Source organism: Sphaeramia orbicularis, chromosome 24 (assembly GCF_902148855.1).
Source record: "Sphaeramia orbicularis chromosome 24, fSphaOr1.1, whole genome shotgun sequence".
Lineage (NCBI taxonomy): Eukaryota > Metazoa > Chordata > Actinopteri > Kurtiformes > Apogonidae > Sphaeramia > Sphaeramia orbicularis.
Genome location: NC_043979.1, coordinates 37,368,096 through 37,382,256, shown reverse-complemented (window position 1 = coordinate 37,382,256; position 14,161 = coordinate 37,368,096). Strand labels below are relative to the sequence as shown.

Here is a 14,161-nt window from a genome sequence, read left to right as displayed (position 1 = left end):
ACATTATAACATGACCTGTCATTAGGCAGTAATAGCAGATGTAGAGCTCAAAATTGATGTGTTCACTGGGTCAGAGCATCTCCACATCTTGTTCATTTCCATTGTTAAGTGGTTCATACCGACCAAAAGCATCTAAAGAACAACAACCAGATCTCGACCAATCCAGCATCTGCAGGAGCAGAACATTATTTCCACCTGTCTAATATTGTGTAGGTTCCCCATTTCCACAAACCAGCTCTGATCCAAGGCCTAGACCCCACCAGACCTCTGAAGGTGTGCTGTGGTATCTGGACCAAAGTGTTAGCAGCAGATCCATGAAGTCCTGGATGTAGAGAGGTGGGGCCTCAGTGGATCAGATTTATTTGTCCAGCGTCTCCCACAGATTATCAGTTGGCCTGAGAATGTCCTTCTTAGTCCTTGGTGGGTACTGACCACTGCAGAGCAGGAACACCCAACAAGAGCCGCAGTTGTGGAGATGCTCTGACCGAGTCATCACCGTTACAATATGGACCTGGTCAAAGTCACTCAGTTCCTTATGTTGCTCATTTTGCTGTTTCCAGCACCTCACCTCAAGGACTAAATGTTCATTTGTTGCCTAATATATTCAACCCAGTGAAAGGTGTCATTACAAGGAAACCAATATTATCATCACTTCTTCTAATGTTATGGCTGATCGGTCCATGTACAGTAAAGTGTTGTATTTACAAAGTAATCTTGCTGATGATGTGTTTAGGACAGACACCCTGGCAGAGATTGACCTTGTTTGTCAGATTGCAAAAGAGTGTGGAGCGTCTGATGCAGTGCCGTGTCACCACTGGTCTCAGGGCGGCCGAGGGTCTGTGGAGCTGGCGAAGGCGGTGAAGGAGGCGGTCAGCAGACCCAACAACTTCCAGTTCCTTTACAACATCGAGGTGAGAACAGTCATTTAATTTTTTGCATTTTCAGTGAACTGGAGTAGAAGAAAATATACTGATTATAACCTTACCACATTTTGACCCATTTTTGGTTCTTGGCTATTATTTGCACGAGTGATTGCATGTTCCATTCTCACTTTTTAATCATCTTTTAGTTGTTTGGACATTGTGATTGGGCAAATATGTGGGCTTGTATTTGGGAGATAACCAGAGAATGTGGATGTAAAAAACATCAGCTGGTTTGAGTTAGTGAGTTGGGAAGTTGTGACTTAAATTAACTGATCCTGTTATGCTAACGTGTGTTTGTGTGTTAGGATCGTCTGTCTACTGTAGCCACATGGCTGCATACTGACCCAGATTTCGACAATGAGAGTACAATGGGTTCAGAACTAATTTAATACATTTAAAGGACCAAAGTAAAATTGGCCCCTCAAAACGTTATTTATCGCTGTTCCCACTTCACATTCAGAGGTTGATCAGAGTTTGTAGAAAGTTCAGTGAGCATGGCCAGCTTTTGGACAGGACGCCTGGTGGAGCAATGGAGTAGGGGGTAACTTCAACGATAAGGAAGAACTTTTGAGAAAAAGACACACAGGTTGTTTGTCACGGGCTTCACTAGCTCCTCCTACGTAGACAGGACCGACTACATTTAAGGACATGGCAGAAGTTCACTGGGCATGCTCCCAGAAGCATTTGAGCCAACATGTCTCAGGAGGAAAACTAGATTGCGAGAGACATTTGTGGATGTTAAACGCTTTGTAATAGAAGTCAGTTGTGTATAATTGTTCTATTAAGCTTTAAAGATATCCAGTGTGCAAGATTTTGGAGAATCTAATTCCAGAAATGGCCTATAATACTAATAATTTTGTTAGTGTCTAATCGCGAAAATGACAATCGATGTGTTTGTGTTCCTGTTTATATCTACAAATAGAGCAGGTCACCATATTGCAGATCCATGTAGCTTCGAATGGACTTCCTCCACCTTTTTTTGTTTCATAGTGGATGACATCCAACATTACGGTGTATTACCTTAAGGAATTTAAGTATCTTTGAGTACCTAGAAAGCACTATATAAAACCAATGTATTATTATTATTGTTATTATAGGAATAGCCATTTTATTGCATTTAAGTTTTTGAAAGTCAATTAGTTGTGATGTCATTTTTAACATCTGCCCTCTATACAAACCAAAATAATAACAATAAAAATATTGACCAACCAAGAAGTGGGTATACAGCAATATAAAATTCAATTTTTTCAGACTTTACTTACATGCGCCACTCAATAAATTCCATTAATTCATTCTGCTTCTCTGTGATGTAAAACTGAAATCTACCAATCCTTAAAAATCAATTGCCAACTATGCTCACCATTTTTACCAACTGACTAATTAGTTTTTGCTGCACCTACCTAATTATCATCATGTTATGTGTGTGTTGAATAAAGTGAATGTGTGCTCAACTAAAAAGCTCAGAACAGACAAAACAACACATTTATTTGCAGCTGCTGTTGGGGGAGGTATTTAGTGGGTTGCATTCTACAACTTCACCACTAGATTTCAGTAAATATTACACAGTAGTGCTTTTTAAGAACATACCTACCCCATCTTTTCCAACCTATGACAAGAAGGGTGTCTTGAATAACAACGGGTCACAGGACACTCATAACCTACATTGTGCTTACTGATGTGGAAGTAGAACCAAATATAGGTATTGGAGTAGTCTGTGTTGCTTCTTCTTGGAATACATTACTAAAAGGCTTCAGCCAAATGTTGATATTTTTATTAAAAGTTGCAGGCATTCAATGAGTTCTCAGTCAGTTCTCTAGCTCAAGAGTTGCTACTTCATTGAATTATACATTTGGACATGGAAGTTGCAGTCAGTCTGTGGTTAACAGACATGAATCTAAGACTTGATGCACTTTTTCTGACATTACAATGCAGTAAATAGTACATTTCAGAGACAGAATGTGGGAGACCCTGACTTGAGTGAGCAGTTATCTAGAAAGAGTCAAAAAGTCATGCGTATGGGACAATTTACTTGATTATTTTCAAGTCTTTAGATAAGGTCACATACAAACCATACATTCACTAAATCTAATTTCCCCATGTAGCTTCTACTACTATGCTGACTAGGTTTCACCCATTTCTGATGTATTATCTTTCCTATAGATGCCAATTGTGGAGAAAATCAGAACAATTGCCCAAAAAGTTTACGGCGCTGATGATATCGAGCTGTCTCCAGAGGCCAAGGCGAAGGTTGACTACTATAATCAACAAGTGAGTTGAAATCTACTGTAAAAACAACTGTCTCACATACTGACAGGAATCACACAGCTCATGTCTTCACCTACAAAAACCTCAGTCATGTGTTTTTCCTGTAACCAGGGCTTTGGTTCATTGCCCATCTGTATGGCCAAGACCCACCTGTCCCTATCCCACATGCCCGACAAAAAGGGGGCACCGACTGGATTTATTTTGCCAATCAGAGATGTTCGTGCTAGCATCGGGGCTGGTTTCATCTATCCTCTTGTTGGAACGGTAAGTAGTTTTCAAGATAATTGCAGTTACAACCTTTGTTCCAAATTCAGACATTTGACAAAGTAAAGGACATACCAACATAAAGTGTCTCCATCTTCAGTGGATCTTGATCTTGACTCTTTGAGTGCCTTAACTTTACTGGATCAATAAACACCAGTCTTCCAACACATGAAGATGAGAGCATGTTCAGTGTTCAGTTCCATCTGCAATAGGTATTCAGCTGTACTGAGATTCATAACATATAATTCACATCATTTTCACACTCTTGATACACCTCAGTGAGCCTTAATGCACCATGAATTGGGTCGTTTTAATTTCTCACCCTTCTGTAGCATAGTTTAATTCCATATGGTTTGGAGATTTATGTGTTATTTTACAACTTCTCTGTTTACAACCTGCCAAATCTGAAACCTTGAAAACCTTATACTAATGTTGTATTTCATCACAATTATCTCCATTTGCTCACTTTTAGCTTTATGGGTCCTGATCCAAAAGTTAATTTGGTTATATTTAGTGACTACTGAGGCTATTTGATGTTTTTTTACCGTGTAGTTCAAGTCCATATGGAGCAATTTATTCTCCCCCTTGATTTACTGTACTTCCCAATTCAGAGAGGTTTGGAAATATATGTGAAAGCTTTATGTCCACGAGGTCTGGTCTTGACAGCTTTGTTACTCACTAAGGATCCAGAAGTCCTCACAGGCTCTCTGTCCCTCATCCTTAATCACTTTTATATTTGGTCTCTCTGCTATTTGTTCCCCAACAGCCGTATTTCTGAGTGGGTTAGAGTCGAGCTGGGCTGCATGGAGCCTGTTGGTTGATGATGGGGTGAGCAGGAAGGAAGCAGCTTCCTGAGTGTTTTGCCTCCTGCTATTTCACCAGTGTGCCCCGAGGGCCGGGCTTTGATAGGCTGAGACAGAGGTGTCAAACACCGGGCATGCTGGGAAGGGGTGGCAGTGTCTTGGAGTGGTGTCTGTCCAGTCTCCCAAACCTGGCTTTGATCTGCAGCGGCCCTGCGGAGCCACTGGCACATTGACAACCCTTGAACTGTGACTCCTAACCCAAAGGGAGTTTCCTATTAGTTCTTTGAACTTGTTGCTTGGTCTCCGTCTGCCAGACTGATCCATTGGTCTAAGTTTTAAAAGTAGAACGCTCAAGTCCCACCACTCTTACATGTTTGGCTCAGGTTGTTTTAAGCAAATATTCATTTCAGAAAGGTAGAAAGGGTAAAAAACCAAACAGCTAGTGCTTGTCAAGACCAGTAATTAAACGCCTATGAGCATAAAACCCCAGGAGTAATTTCAGCTTTATAGATGGGAACATAAAAGAAACTCTCACTGTGAGAATTAGTTTGCATGAGGGTGGTGGAATACAACAGAACTGCTCTATCGATTGTCTTGTCAGGCGAGAGATCCGCAAACCCTCAGTTCAAACTAGCCCTAAAGAGGTTGAGAGATCACACCGTCAAAAACCTAGAGCGTCTAGGATGGGAGTGTGGAAGGAGGGGGAGCCTGAGAAGGGGAGGGGGTTAAGGGTCTTTACAGGGTGAAGAATCAGGAAAGGACTGATGTCACTCTTCAGATATGTGAGGGAGGGGTCACAACCAGAACAATAGATCTCTGTAGGGTTCATATCCCGTTAAACTCAAAACAGTTCAGATTTATAGAAAGCCCAGATTCCAGATTGCTGGATTCCACATGTTCACAACTGGTTGATGTTTAACACATCATTAATTGGCTCAGGGACATTGAGTGCAGCTTTATGCACACGTTGAAAGTAAAACTTAATTTATTTTTGGTAAATTTAGTCGTGTAATTGGCTTAGAGCTCAGTGATCCAGGCATGTTTTTATCCTTAAAACTGATCTGTCCTTCATTGGTTAGATAAGAAGTGCTGACGTAGAGATAAACAACTTACACTGCCTCACTGTATGTTAACTGGTTTCCTGCTTCTTTAGATTTACATCACATTGCAACACTGTGAGGGGGCTTTAGCAAGTATGTAGAAAAAGGGCAGCTGGAAAAAACAGTTTAAGTTATGATGTTTATTTTTTAACATATACTCCATCTAGATGAAGCGTTGATACCGGTCCATCTGTGTACAACTGAGGGCCATGCAATTTAAACCATGTCAGAGCTATGTTCTTTTTCTGCAGACTTTTTGAAGCACCCTTGTACAGACCTCCCTAGAAATCAAAAATAACTGAAATGAATAATGTCAATAATTCCAAGTACTAAACATTACTAATTTTACTATTTAAATATCATCTGCAGTCTAAGATCAGTAGTATTTATTATACAAATAAATACTTAGTACATATAACAGAATTTTGACATTTTCCTCCCTCTAATTGTCCTCCTGCCACTAGTGATCTTGCTTGTTTTTTTGCCTTTGAATTCAGCGTGATAAAGTTCTTTATCAACTATGCTGTTTGTCGACTGAGTCTCGTTTCTCAAATCAGTGGGGGGTAGAAATCCAGTTAGATTGTCTCCTCCAGGGTTTTCCCCAACAAAGGCACATTGTGTTTGGGTATAATGGGGGAACTGATTTGGCCGAGTGGAGTTTCCAACTTTAGCCACGGAGTGTTGTCTGTTTTGCAAGTGCCAACATGTTCTCAGGCTAGAGAGGAGGACGGGCAGAACAGCACATCTTTTGTTACTCTCACAACCTTGGCAGTTCACATTTTAGCATCTTTTGATATTTAAATGTGCAGCCTGATACTTAAAGCTAAGGAGATGCAGAAAACTAAATCTAGCTACTTTTATATCCTCTGTGCATTTCTTTTGTTTACTTCTGTTTATATTGTCATCTACCTGTAAGCTAACAGTTATGCAATCAATGAGTGATTGGGGTCTTGATGGGTTGTGGGCAAGGTTATTATCGCTAACAAAAACTAACGAAATGATGAAAACTAGAATTGAAAAAACATTTTCGTTAACTGAAATAAATAAAAACTATAATTAAAAGAAAAAGCGAGAACTAACTGAAATTGTATTGTGTGTTTACAAAACTAACTAAAACATTTTAAGTTATGGTTAAGTTCCCTCCTTTTTTGTCTTTGTCAATGTTGGATTGATATGAAACAGACTTATTTCGCTCGAGCAATTTTAGCTGGCGGCACCATACAGCGTTTCATGGTCTGTCACTTCTCGTCACTTGTCATTTAGAGTTGGCTTCTCGTCCCCACTCTACCTGTCAACATGGAGACGAAAGCTGGGAGAAAGCACCAGAGTCCTGTATGGGATTTATTTGAATACGATGGCGAGGAAGATAAAAGATATGATGAAACTAAAACTAAGCATTTAGAAAAAAATGAAAACTAATAAAAACTAGGAAACCTGCCCTAAAAACTAATTAAAACTAACTGAATTAGAGAAAAAAAGTCAATACTAAATAAAACTAAACTATAATGACAAATCCAAAACTATTATAACCTTGGTTGTGGGGCATTGGTTGTTGCCTTATTTAGAGTTATAAGGCTAGTGCCCATATTAAACAGGAAATGTCAACTTGATTGTGAAATGCCATATTTTCTTACAATATTTTTATTTGATTATTTTGTCTCCTTTTGATTTATTTTGAAGACAGATTCAATCTGTATAACAACCTCAATACATAATGATATTGCATAATGAAATACAGATAACAGGATTTCAGTTATGATGACTCCATTTAAGTATAGACTTATTTAAGGAGCATCATCCTATTAAATATATTCAGAGCAGCAGAAGTCAAAATCAGAGGGGAAAACTCCAGAATACTCTGTCCCAATCAAAAGACTAAATATAAAAATAGACAAACCGATCCTGTTTCATGCTGCTGCAAGCTTCAGTATAGAATCATGAAGTTGAGAAACAGGATCAAGTCTGATTAAAATCTGTGGTTACACCTGTGATTCACATATTACCCCTTACCTGTCTGAAAACCACCTGGAACTGCCAAGTTTCCTGTCTGAAAACAGAGTCCAGAGAAATGAGTAGGAGTCTTATTTCCCATCAGATGACCTGAATTACAACATGCTGAAAAAAAATAAGAGTACACTACCAACAGGGTTCCCACGGGGTCTAAAAGAGCCTTAAAAGTCTTGAATTTACAAATCTGCATTTAATACCTTAAAAAAGTCTTTGAAAAGTATTAAATTTGATATGGTAGGTCTTAAGTTCTGTTTCCATAAACTTGTTTGCTATGTTGTGTTAAAATGTGTCTGTTAAATGTCCAAGCTGCTAAGACAGTAACATTAGTTGACTCAGTTCAACCCCTTCAAACCTGACAATTTATATTTAAGTAGGAACCAATTATTAATAACTTTGCAACCCCTGGTGAGAAATGATCACAAAACATTCCGTTCTGTGTACAATATGTATGTAATATTCAATCTCTGCTGACATAAAAAAATTCATTTTCCTAAATTGTAGAAGTCGCAAATTTTTGCCAGTATGGCCTTGAAATGGACATTAAATTCTGTTCTAAGTTGTCTTAAAAAGGTCTTAAGTTTAACTTGTAGAAACATGTAGGAACCATGTATCAAGCATTATAGTTTTAATCTATTGACAGACACACTCGTCTTTAGTACATCTCCCCATGTTCTGTTGATTAAGCTCAGTAAGGTCATGTCATAAACACATGTAGTTGAATCATCTTTTATAGTGACATGAACAAACATATGAACCCCAAGAAATGAAGTCATGCTCCCAGTATCATTGTTCTTAATGCATTCCATTAGATTATAATGCAATGCAGAGATATTGAATTCCAGTAAATCTACTCATAGTTTGACTCATCTATGGTAAAAGCATTATTACTGATGGCCCCTCATGTAACAGCAGCATCAGCTGACATCACTCCAGATAACAGCAAGCAGTTTATATGAATCTCTGTTCGGCTTTTAGGATGTACTCCTCATCATGTCCCGTCATTCACTTACAGAACATGCTTCCTCAGACAGGAAACTGGCCGGTCACTTCCTCTTGTCTCATTTTCACTAATTGGCTCATAAAACTGGCTGTGGGTCAAAAGGAGGGAGGTATGCAAAAAAAATGTCACTCCCTGTTTAATGAGTGAGATAATTTACTTTTCAGTTTATAACGGGATGATGTGGCTGAGCTATGAGGAGGGAAAGTGCCCTGTGAGTGAGTCAGACTGGTCTTTGATCAGTCGAGTGGTTGAAGTTTTACACTCAGATTACTTTTGGCACATACTAAAAATCTAAGATCTGAGAGTGTTTAGCTGCACTGCTGATCACAGCACATATCGTCTTGTTGACGCGTGAGCCTCCATTCACATGGTCTTTCGTGCTCACATCACAAATTTCATTAGGTAGAGTTTCCCCAATCGGTTTCTTTTTTTCCCTCTTATTGAATTTGTCTCATCTCCACATGGCTCTCCCTGATCAGCTGATTACAGTAACAGGGTTTCATAAGCATCTGCACTTGCACGCTTTGAAGAGGTGCGCAGCAAGTGTCATAAGTCCTCCCTCCTCTTGACAGTACATACAATATGACTGCACATGTGTCCACCAGTCCTGTTGATTATATATGGTTTCCAATATGGGAACAGTCCCTTAGTGTCTGTGCTGTATATTTGTGTGGTAAAGTGGTAAATCAGGATTAGACTGCTGCCTTATCTCCTGAGCTCACTAATCCATCTACTTCACAAGTAATGTGATTTTTGGGTAACAGGGCTTCTCAATACATCTCCCCATGGTGTGAGAGTGACAGTTGGTGGCGGTAACACACCTCTAAACAGTTTGTTTTTTACATTGGAGCTTGAAAGCTTCCATTTTGAAAGAATTTTTTGAACCTTGGTGTTGTCTCTTGAGTGCCAGTAGGTTTTATTTACATGAAGGTTCCACTTGAATAAAGTAAATGATCAAATGTGGTGATTTACAACTTGCAACTAATATCCCAGTTTACATTTAAATGAGTCCACTGTTTACCAAAGCTTTACACAAGCTTACTGTTGTTAAGAGAAAATTAAGCCTTATTTTCCATAAAGTAGTCAGACTTTGTTGACTTGGCAACATCTATACAGATAAGTAGAGTTCTGAATGCTTCACGGATGACTGATAAAGCGATATGACAGAGTAACCATAACACAGTGAGTTTGGGCTGAGTAGTATTTTAAATTAAGAGAATTAACAGGCGCTTTTGCTTTCTAAGAACTGATAAATTATCTAAATCACAAACTTGAGATCAGTGCTTCCTGTGGAGATCTCTCTTTCAATATATTCACTGTGAATGCTCCTCCAGTTGTGGCCTATTGATGGTGCTGTATTTTACACTTGACATCCTCATGAGTTTTACTTTTTGTTATTCTTGTGTATTGTACCTATACAGCATGTAGTCTGAATAAGTAAAACTAAGAATCCACATAAAACCACAATCATATCCTGTATATTTCCCACCTAATTCAGAAGTGCACACGGAATATGTTTTGTATTTATTCCTAATTCAGAATATTCACAGTATTATGAATAAGAGTGGAATATTAAAGGAGTGATATTTTGCTTTTTTAAATGGAATTATGTATGTTCAAACATTTCCCTGTGGTCTACATAAACTGTAAATGCTATGCTTGGGTCTGAATTCTTCATTAATTAAACTTCACAGGTCCATCTTCAACAATATTTCTGAGTAATGACACAAGAAAGGTTGTTTTGAGCGCTGGCCCTTTAAATGCAAATGCACCACTTCATGCCCCGCTCCCTCCAGATTGATGGGGGTGTTGCTCTGTCCTGTTCAGCCACTTGTGTTCGTTAATACAGCCAACAATTGAACATTTTAGGTAATCGGCTCAAAGTTTGGACATATTTTCAGTTTTTTCAACAACCGCTGCTGCTGGCGAACAATTACGGAAATGTTCGACGGAAGTCTTATATGAAGCCTTATATCTGCAAGTGTCATGATGTAACTAGTTATAAAACGTAACAAATTAAGCAGGAATTGAAACGGATTGTAGAAATCCACTCGATTTTTGCCAGAATGTATACAAAGATGGCTTTGCAGCACCTGGAGGGTTCAAATTCAAACTTCATGAACTATTGAGGTCCAAATACACAAATAAATGAACCAAAGACTAATAACAGTGGGTTTAGCAAAATATGACCCCTTTAATACATGTAAACTAACTCAGTGTCTCAGTCCTGAGTCCTTCATCATGTAAATTGTATAAATATTAACTTATAGAATACAAACAAGTCTTTCGATTACGATTCATCTCAGACAGTCGACAGTATTAGACCAGCTTTGTGCCCAGCCTCTTTGGTTCTAAAATGAAATCCTTTTGTCATCTGTATTTTGAGAAGAGAAGTGGGAACAAAGCAGTCGTTGTCTTGGGCTAAATTCATCACTGCTAAAGTGGAGGTTGTCAGCACATTGATCATCTGTCTGCCCAGAGTTAAATGACTCATGATTATAGTCATTGAACTTGTAGGGGCTGACGTTACTCTGTCTAATTTCCACAAGTTTTGATACCAAGTCTTAGTGGATTCTGTTTTGGTGAAGAACAGCTGTGTTATGGTGAAAGCTTTAATATAAGGTTTTAGTTATGATCCAGATTTTGCTTGTACTTTATTTGATTTTGTGTTCAGTGACCAAATATGAAGATGCTGATATGTGTTGAGTAAAGTTTAGATAGACAAGTTAGTGAGTTTGTGTGTTTTTTAGAGTGTTCACCGTCAAAAAACATCAGTACAAACTTGTTGACGTGAAGATGTAAAAGTTGTGAAACATGAAAATATGGGCGAGGATTACATTGACTAATGAAAAGCCAGTCGTCAAATATAAGCCAGGTTAAAAAAAAAAAAAAATCAGGATGTTAAGCACAATGTTTACTTCTACAGGTCTAATTTAATACATTAGACAATATAATGTGTCTGTTTTCAACTCTTGACTCATCTGAAGTGTCAGGCACTGCAGGTGTGTGTCTTTTTCATCAAAAGTGTCATTTGTGATCTAATTCCAGAAATTGGAAAATATTTTGTTGGAAAAACATAATGAGATTTTTAATAACAACAAAATGAAGCCCTGCTGGAGGTTGTGCCGTGAGCAGGATGTGGGTCATGCGCATGTTTTTTGGCAGTGTACAAAATTATCCCAATATTGGAATAATATCAGCAAAGAATTTGGAAAAATATTGGGATATGAACTATCAAGGACATGTTCTGTGCTATATTTGGGTATTTAACAGGAAAAGACATGCCAAGAAAGGATAAATACTTGATTAAAATCCTCTCGGTAGCATCTAAAAAAGCCATCATATGAAAATGGTGTGAAGAGGACCCCCCCTACCCGAAATAATTGGAGAGATATTGTGGAAGAAATTCACAACGTGGAGAGACTTGCTTATGTCATAAGACTACAGCAAGCAACATGTGAAGATCAATGGAAAAAGTGGAGAATATACAGAATGACAACTGACACTGTGTTTTAAATGTTTGTGTTGTAAAATCTCAAAAGTGAAACAATAAAATATAAGTTAAAAAAACGTCATTTGTGTGCATCATAATACTTTTAATATTGCAAACAAGAGTGCATCCAAACAACACTCGCTAATTATGCCAATTTCTACTTATTAAATACAGGATATTAGGAAGTAAAGGCCTGATTGTAGTACAAACCTTCTTCAGATGAAGGTCTTGTATTTTCTGCACCATAAAAAATAAATACAGGCCTGGACACTATATGAGGAAATTCAGTAATATAATTATCACTGTAGTATGAAGAGAGTGGATTTTTACAGGTTAATGAAATTATAGTTAAGAACAGGAAAAAGCTTATAAAAATTTTAGTTAGATATAATACAGGCTGATTCATTTTCTAACACTCAAAACACATTAAACATGTCTGTAATTAACATAATGCAAAGAAAACAGGTTAATATTCATCTTCAAATAGCACAATACTAATGTTTTAACTTTGAAAAAGAGTTCATAAATCAATATTTGGTAGAATAACCCTGATTTTCAGTCCTAGATATCCTCTCCACTTGTATTTTACATGGTTGTTGCCACTCATGACGCAAAAACACAAGAACATTGGCTTTGTTGGACAGTTTGTAACCATTCATCTTCCTCTTAATCACATTCCATAGGTTTCCAGTTGGATTCATGTCTGTAAGTTTGTAGCTGTATCTTTTTTTTTTTGTGTGTATAGTAAGCCTAATTTTGTTTAATTTTTTTCCATCAGATGAGCACCATGCCTGGCCTTCCAACCCGACCCTGTTTTTACGACATTGACCTGGACCCGGTCACAGAGGAGATCACTGGGCTCTTCTGATAGTTCCATAAAGGTATGGTTGTGTACATACATGGATAAAATATGACTCTATTACACTTAGAAGGAACATTACCTGGGTACTGTTTATGAGGCTACACAATAATGACATCTTTTTTGTTGTTTTTTCAGCCTTTCTGCTCTGTCCTCAGGATTCCCAGCTCTATAACAGAAACACTAACACTGCATAACATATCCTGGAAAAACCAAATACTTGAGCATAAGCTTGATGCTGCATTTGCACATATGTGATAAGCCAAAAGAAACCTCTTACATGTTTAATATTCTGTATGTTTGTATGCTTTTGACCTCTCTTTAAACCATTTTTATGTGATTTTATTTACTGGAATTCATGAAAAAAGTTAAAACTCAAAGGTTTTATTACTGTTTTTACATGTGAAGGGCACAGTTTGTGTCTTTTTTCTTGAGTAATTCGCTGTTGTATGCACAAATAACCATTCAGGAATTTCCTGAAGTGCAGTTGAACCAGACCCTGCTGAATGCCCAAACTGCTGTTACACCTTGCTGTTATACCTTTAAGCCATTTCTTTGATTTTGTTCAAGTCTGTAGGTTTGTGTAATAAAACTGCCAACTCCAGCCATAGAAACAGTCTTATTATTAACGTCTTGTGATGGTACTTTGGACTTTGCTTCAGGATTTTTTAAAATAATCTAATATCAGTGTTAACGTTGTGTCATGACCTTTCATTTAACAATATTTTAATAATATTGAAATCATTCAATAAATATTCTAATGTTCAGAGTCTAAACCCATCTTTTTTCTATAGCAAGCATCTAACATTTGTTTGCTGTTTACACTAAATGCTGTCAGAAACTGAATTTTAAAATAAACCTGCCTTCCTCTAAAACTGTGTGCTTGGGTTCTTCCATCCAATATTTGACTCCTCCTCCTGTTTCTTGTGAAGATACCTCAATATAGCTATTTTTGTGACAGCAAAAATAAAGTTTTCTCCCTCTAAACCTTTAAATTATTCATAATTTTCCTCTTTTTCAACCAAAGTACAGCTTTAGTCCCAAAGGGGGGCGGTACCTGCATTGGAAGCATGCCTGAGAGCCCGTGATCGGGGCCCCCAGCAGCACCCCGAGGTGCAGTATCTGTCATTATGAGGTGTTTGGCTTTGCAACATGGAGCCAACGTACATGTGTACACATGTGTGCGCCTGTCATAGCTGGCATTCCACACCTGCTAAGTCTGTTATTCTGTGTTCACCAGGCTGGATCTGGCACTTTAACTACAGTGAAGGCTGCAGGAATGCACTCATTTATACAGTAGTACTCCAACAGCATATTTACTGTGTGTGTGTGAGAGTTGAAACCTCTTGTTTTGAGCTGATGACAGATTTGAAGACACTGTGTTGATGAGCGGGGGGTTCGTCATGTCTTTGTAATGTGCTGGAAAATCCCGTCTCTGTCAAGT

General features: G+C 38.0%; 1 protein-coding gene across 1 annotated transcript in view; it reads left to right on the top strand.

The window, feature by feature from the left end:
* mthfd1l (methylenetetrahydrofolate dehydrogenase (NADP+ dependent) 1 like) overlaps positions 1-13,586 on the top strand; it is a 46,148-nt gene extending 32,562 nt beyond the window's left edge. The window contains exons 24-28 of the mRNA XM_030129220.1: positions 734-911; positions 3,084-3,191; positions 3,300-3,452; positions 12,637-12,739; positions 12,856-13,586. Coding sequence (XP_029985080.1) covers positions 734-911; positions 3,084-3,191; positions 3,300-3,452; positions 12,637-12,726 — 529 coding nt within the window. The 3' untranslated portion in view covers positions 12,727-12,739; positions 12,856-13,586. The remainder of the gene's footprint in view (positions 1-733; positions 912-3,083; positions 3,192-3,299; positions 3,453-12,636; positions 12,740-12,855) is intronic.
* The last annotated feature ends 575 nt before the right edge of the window (positions 13,587-14,161 follow it).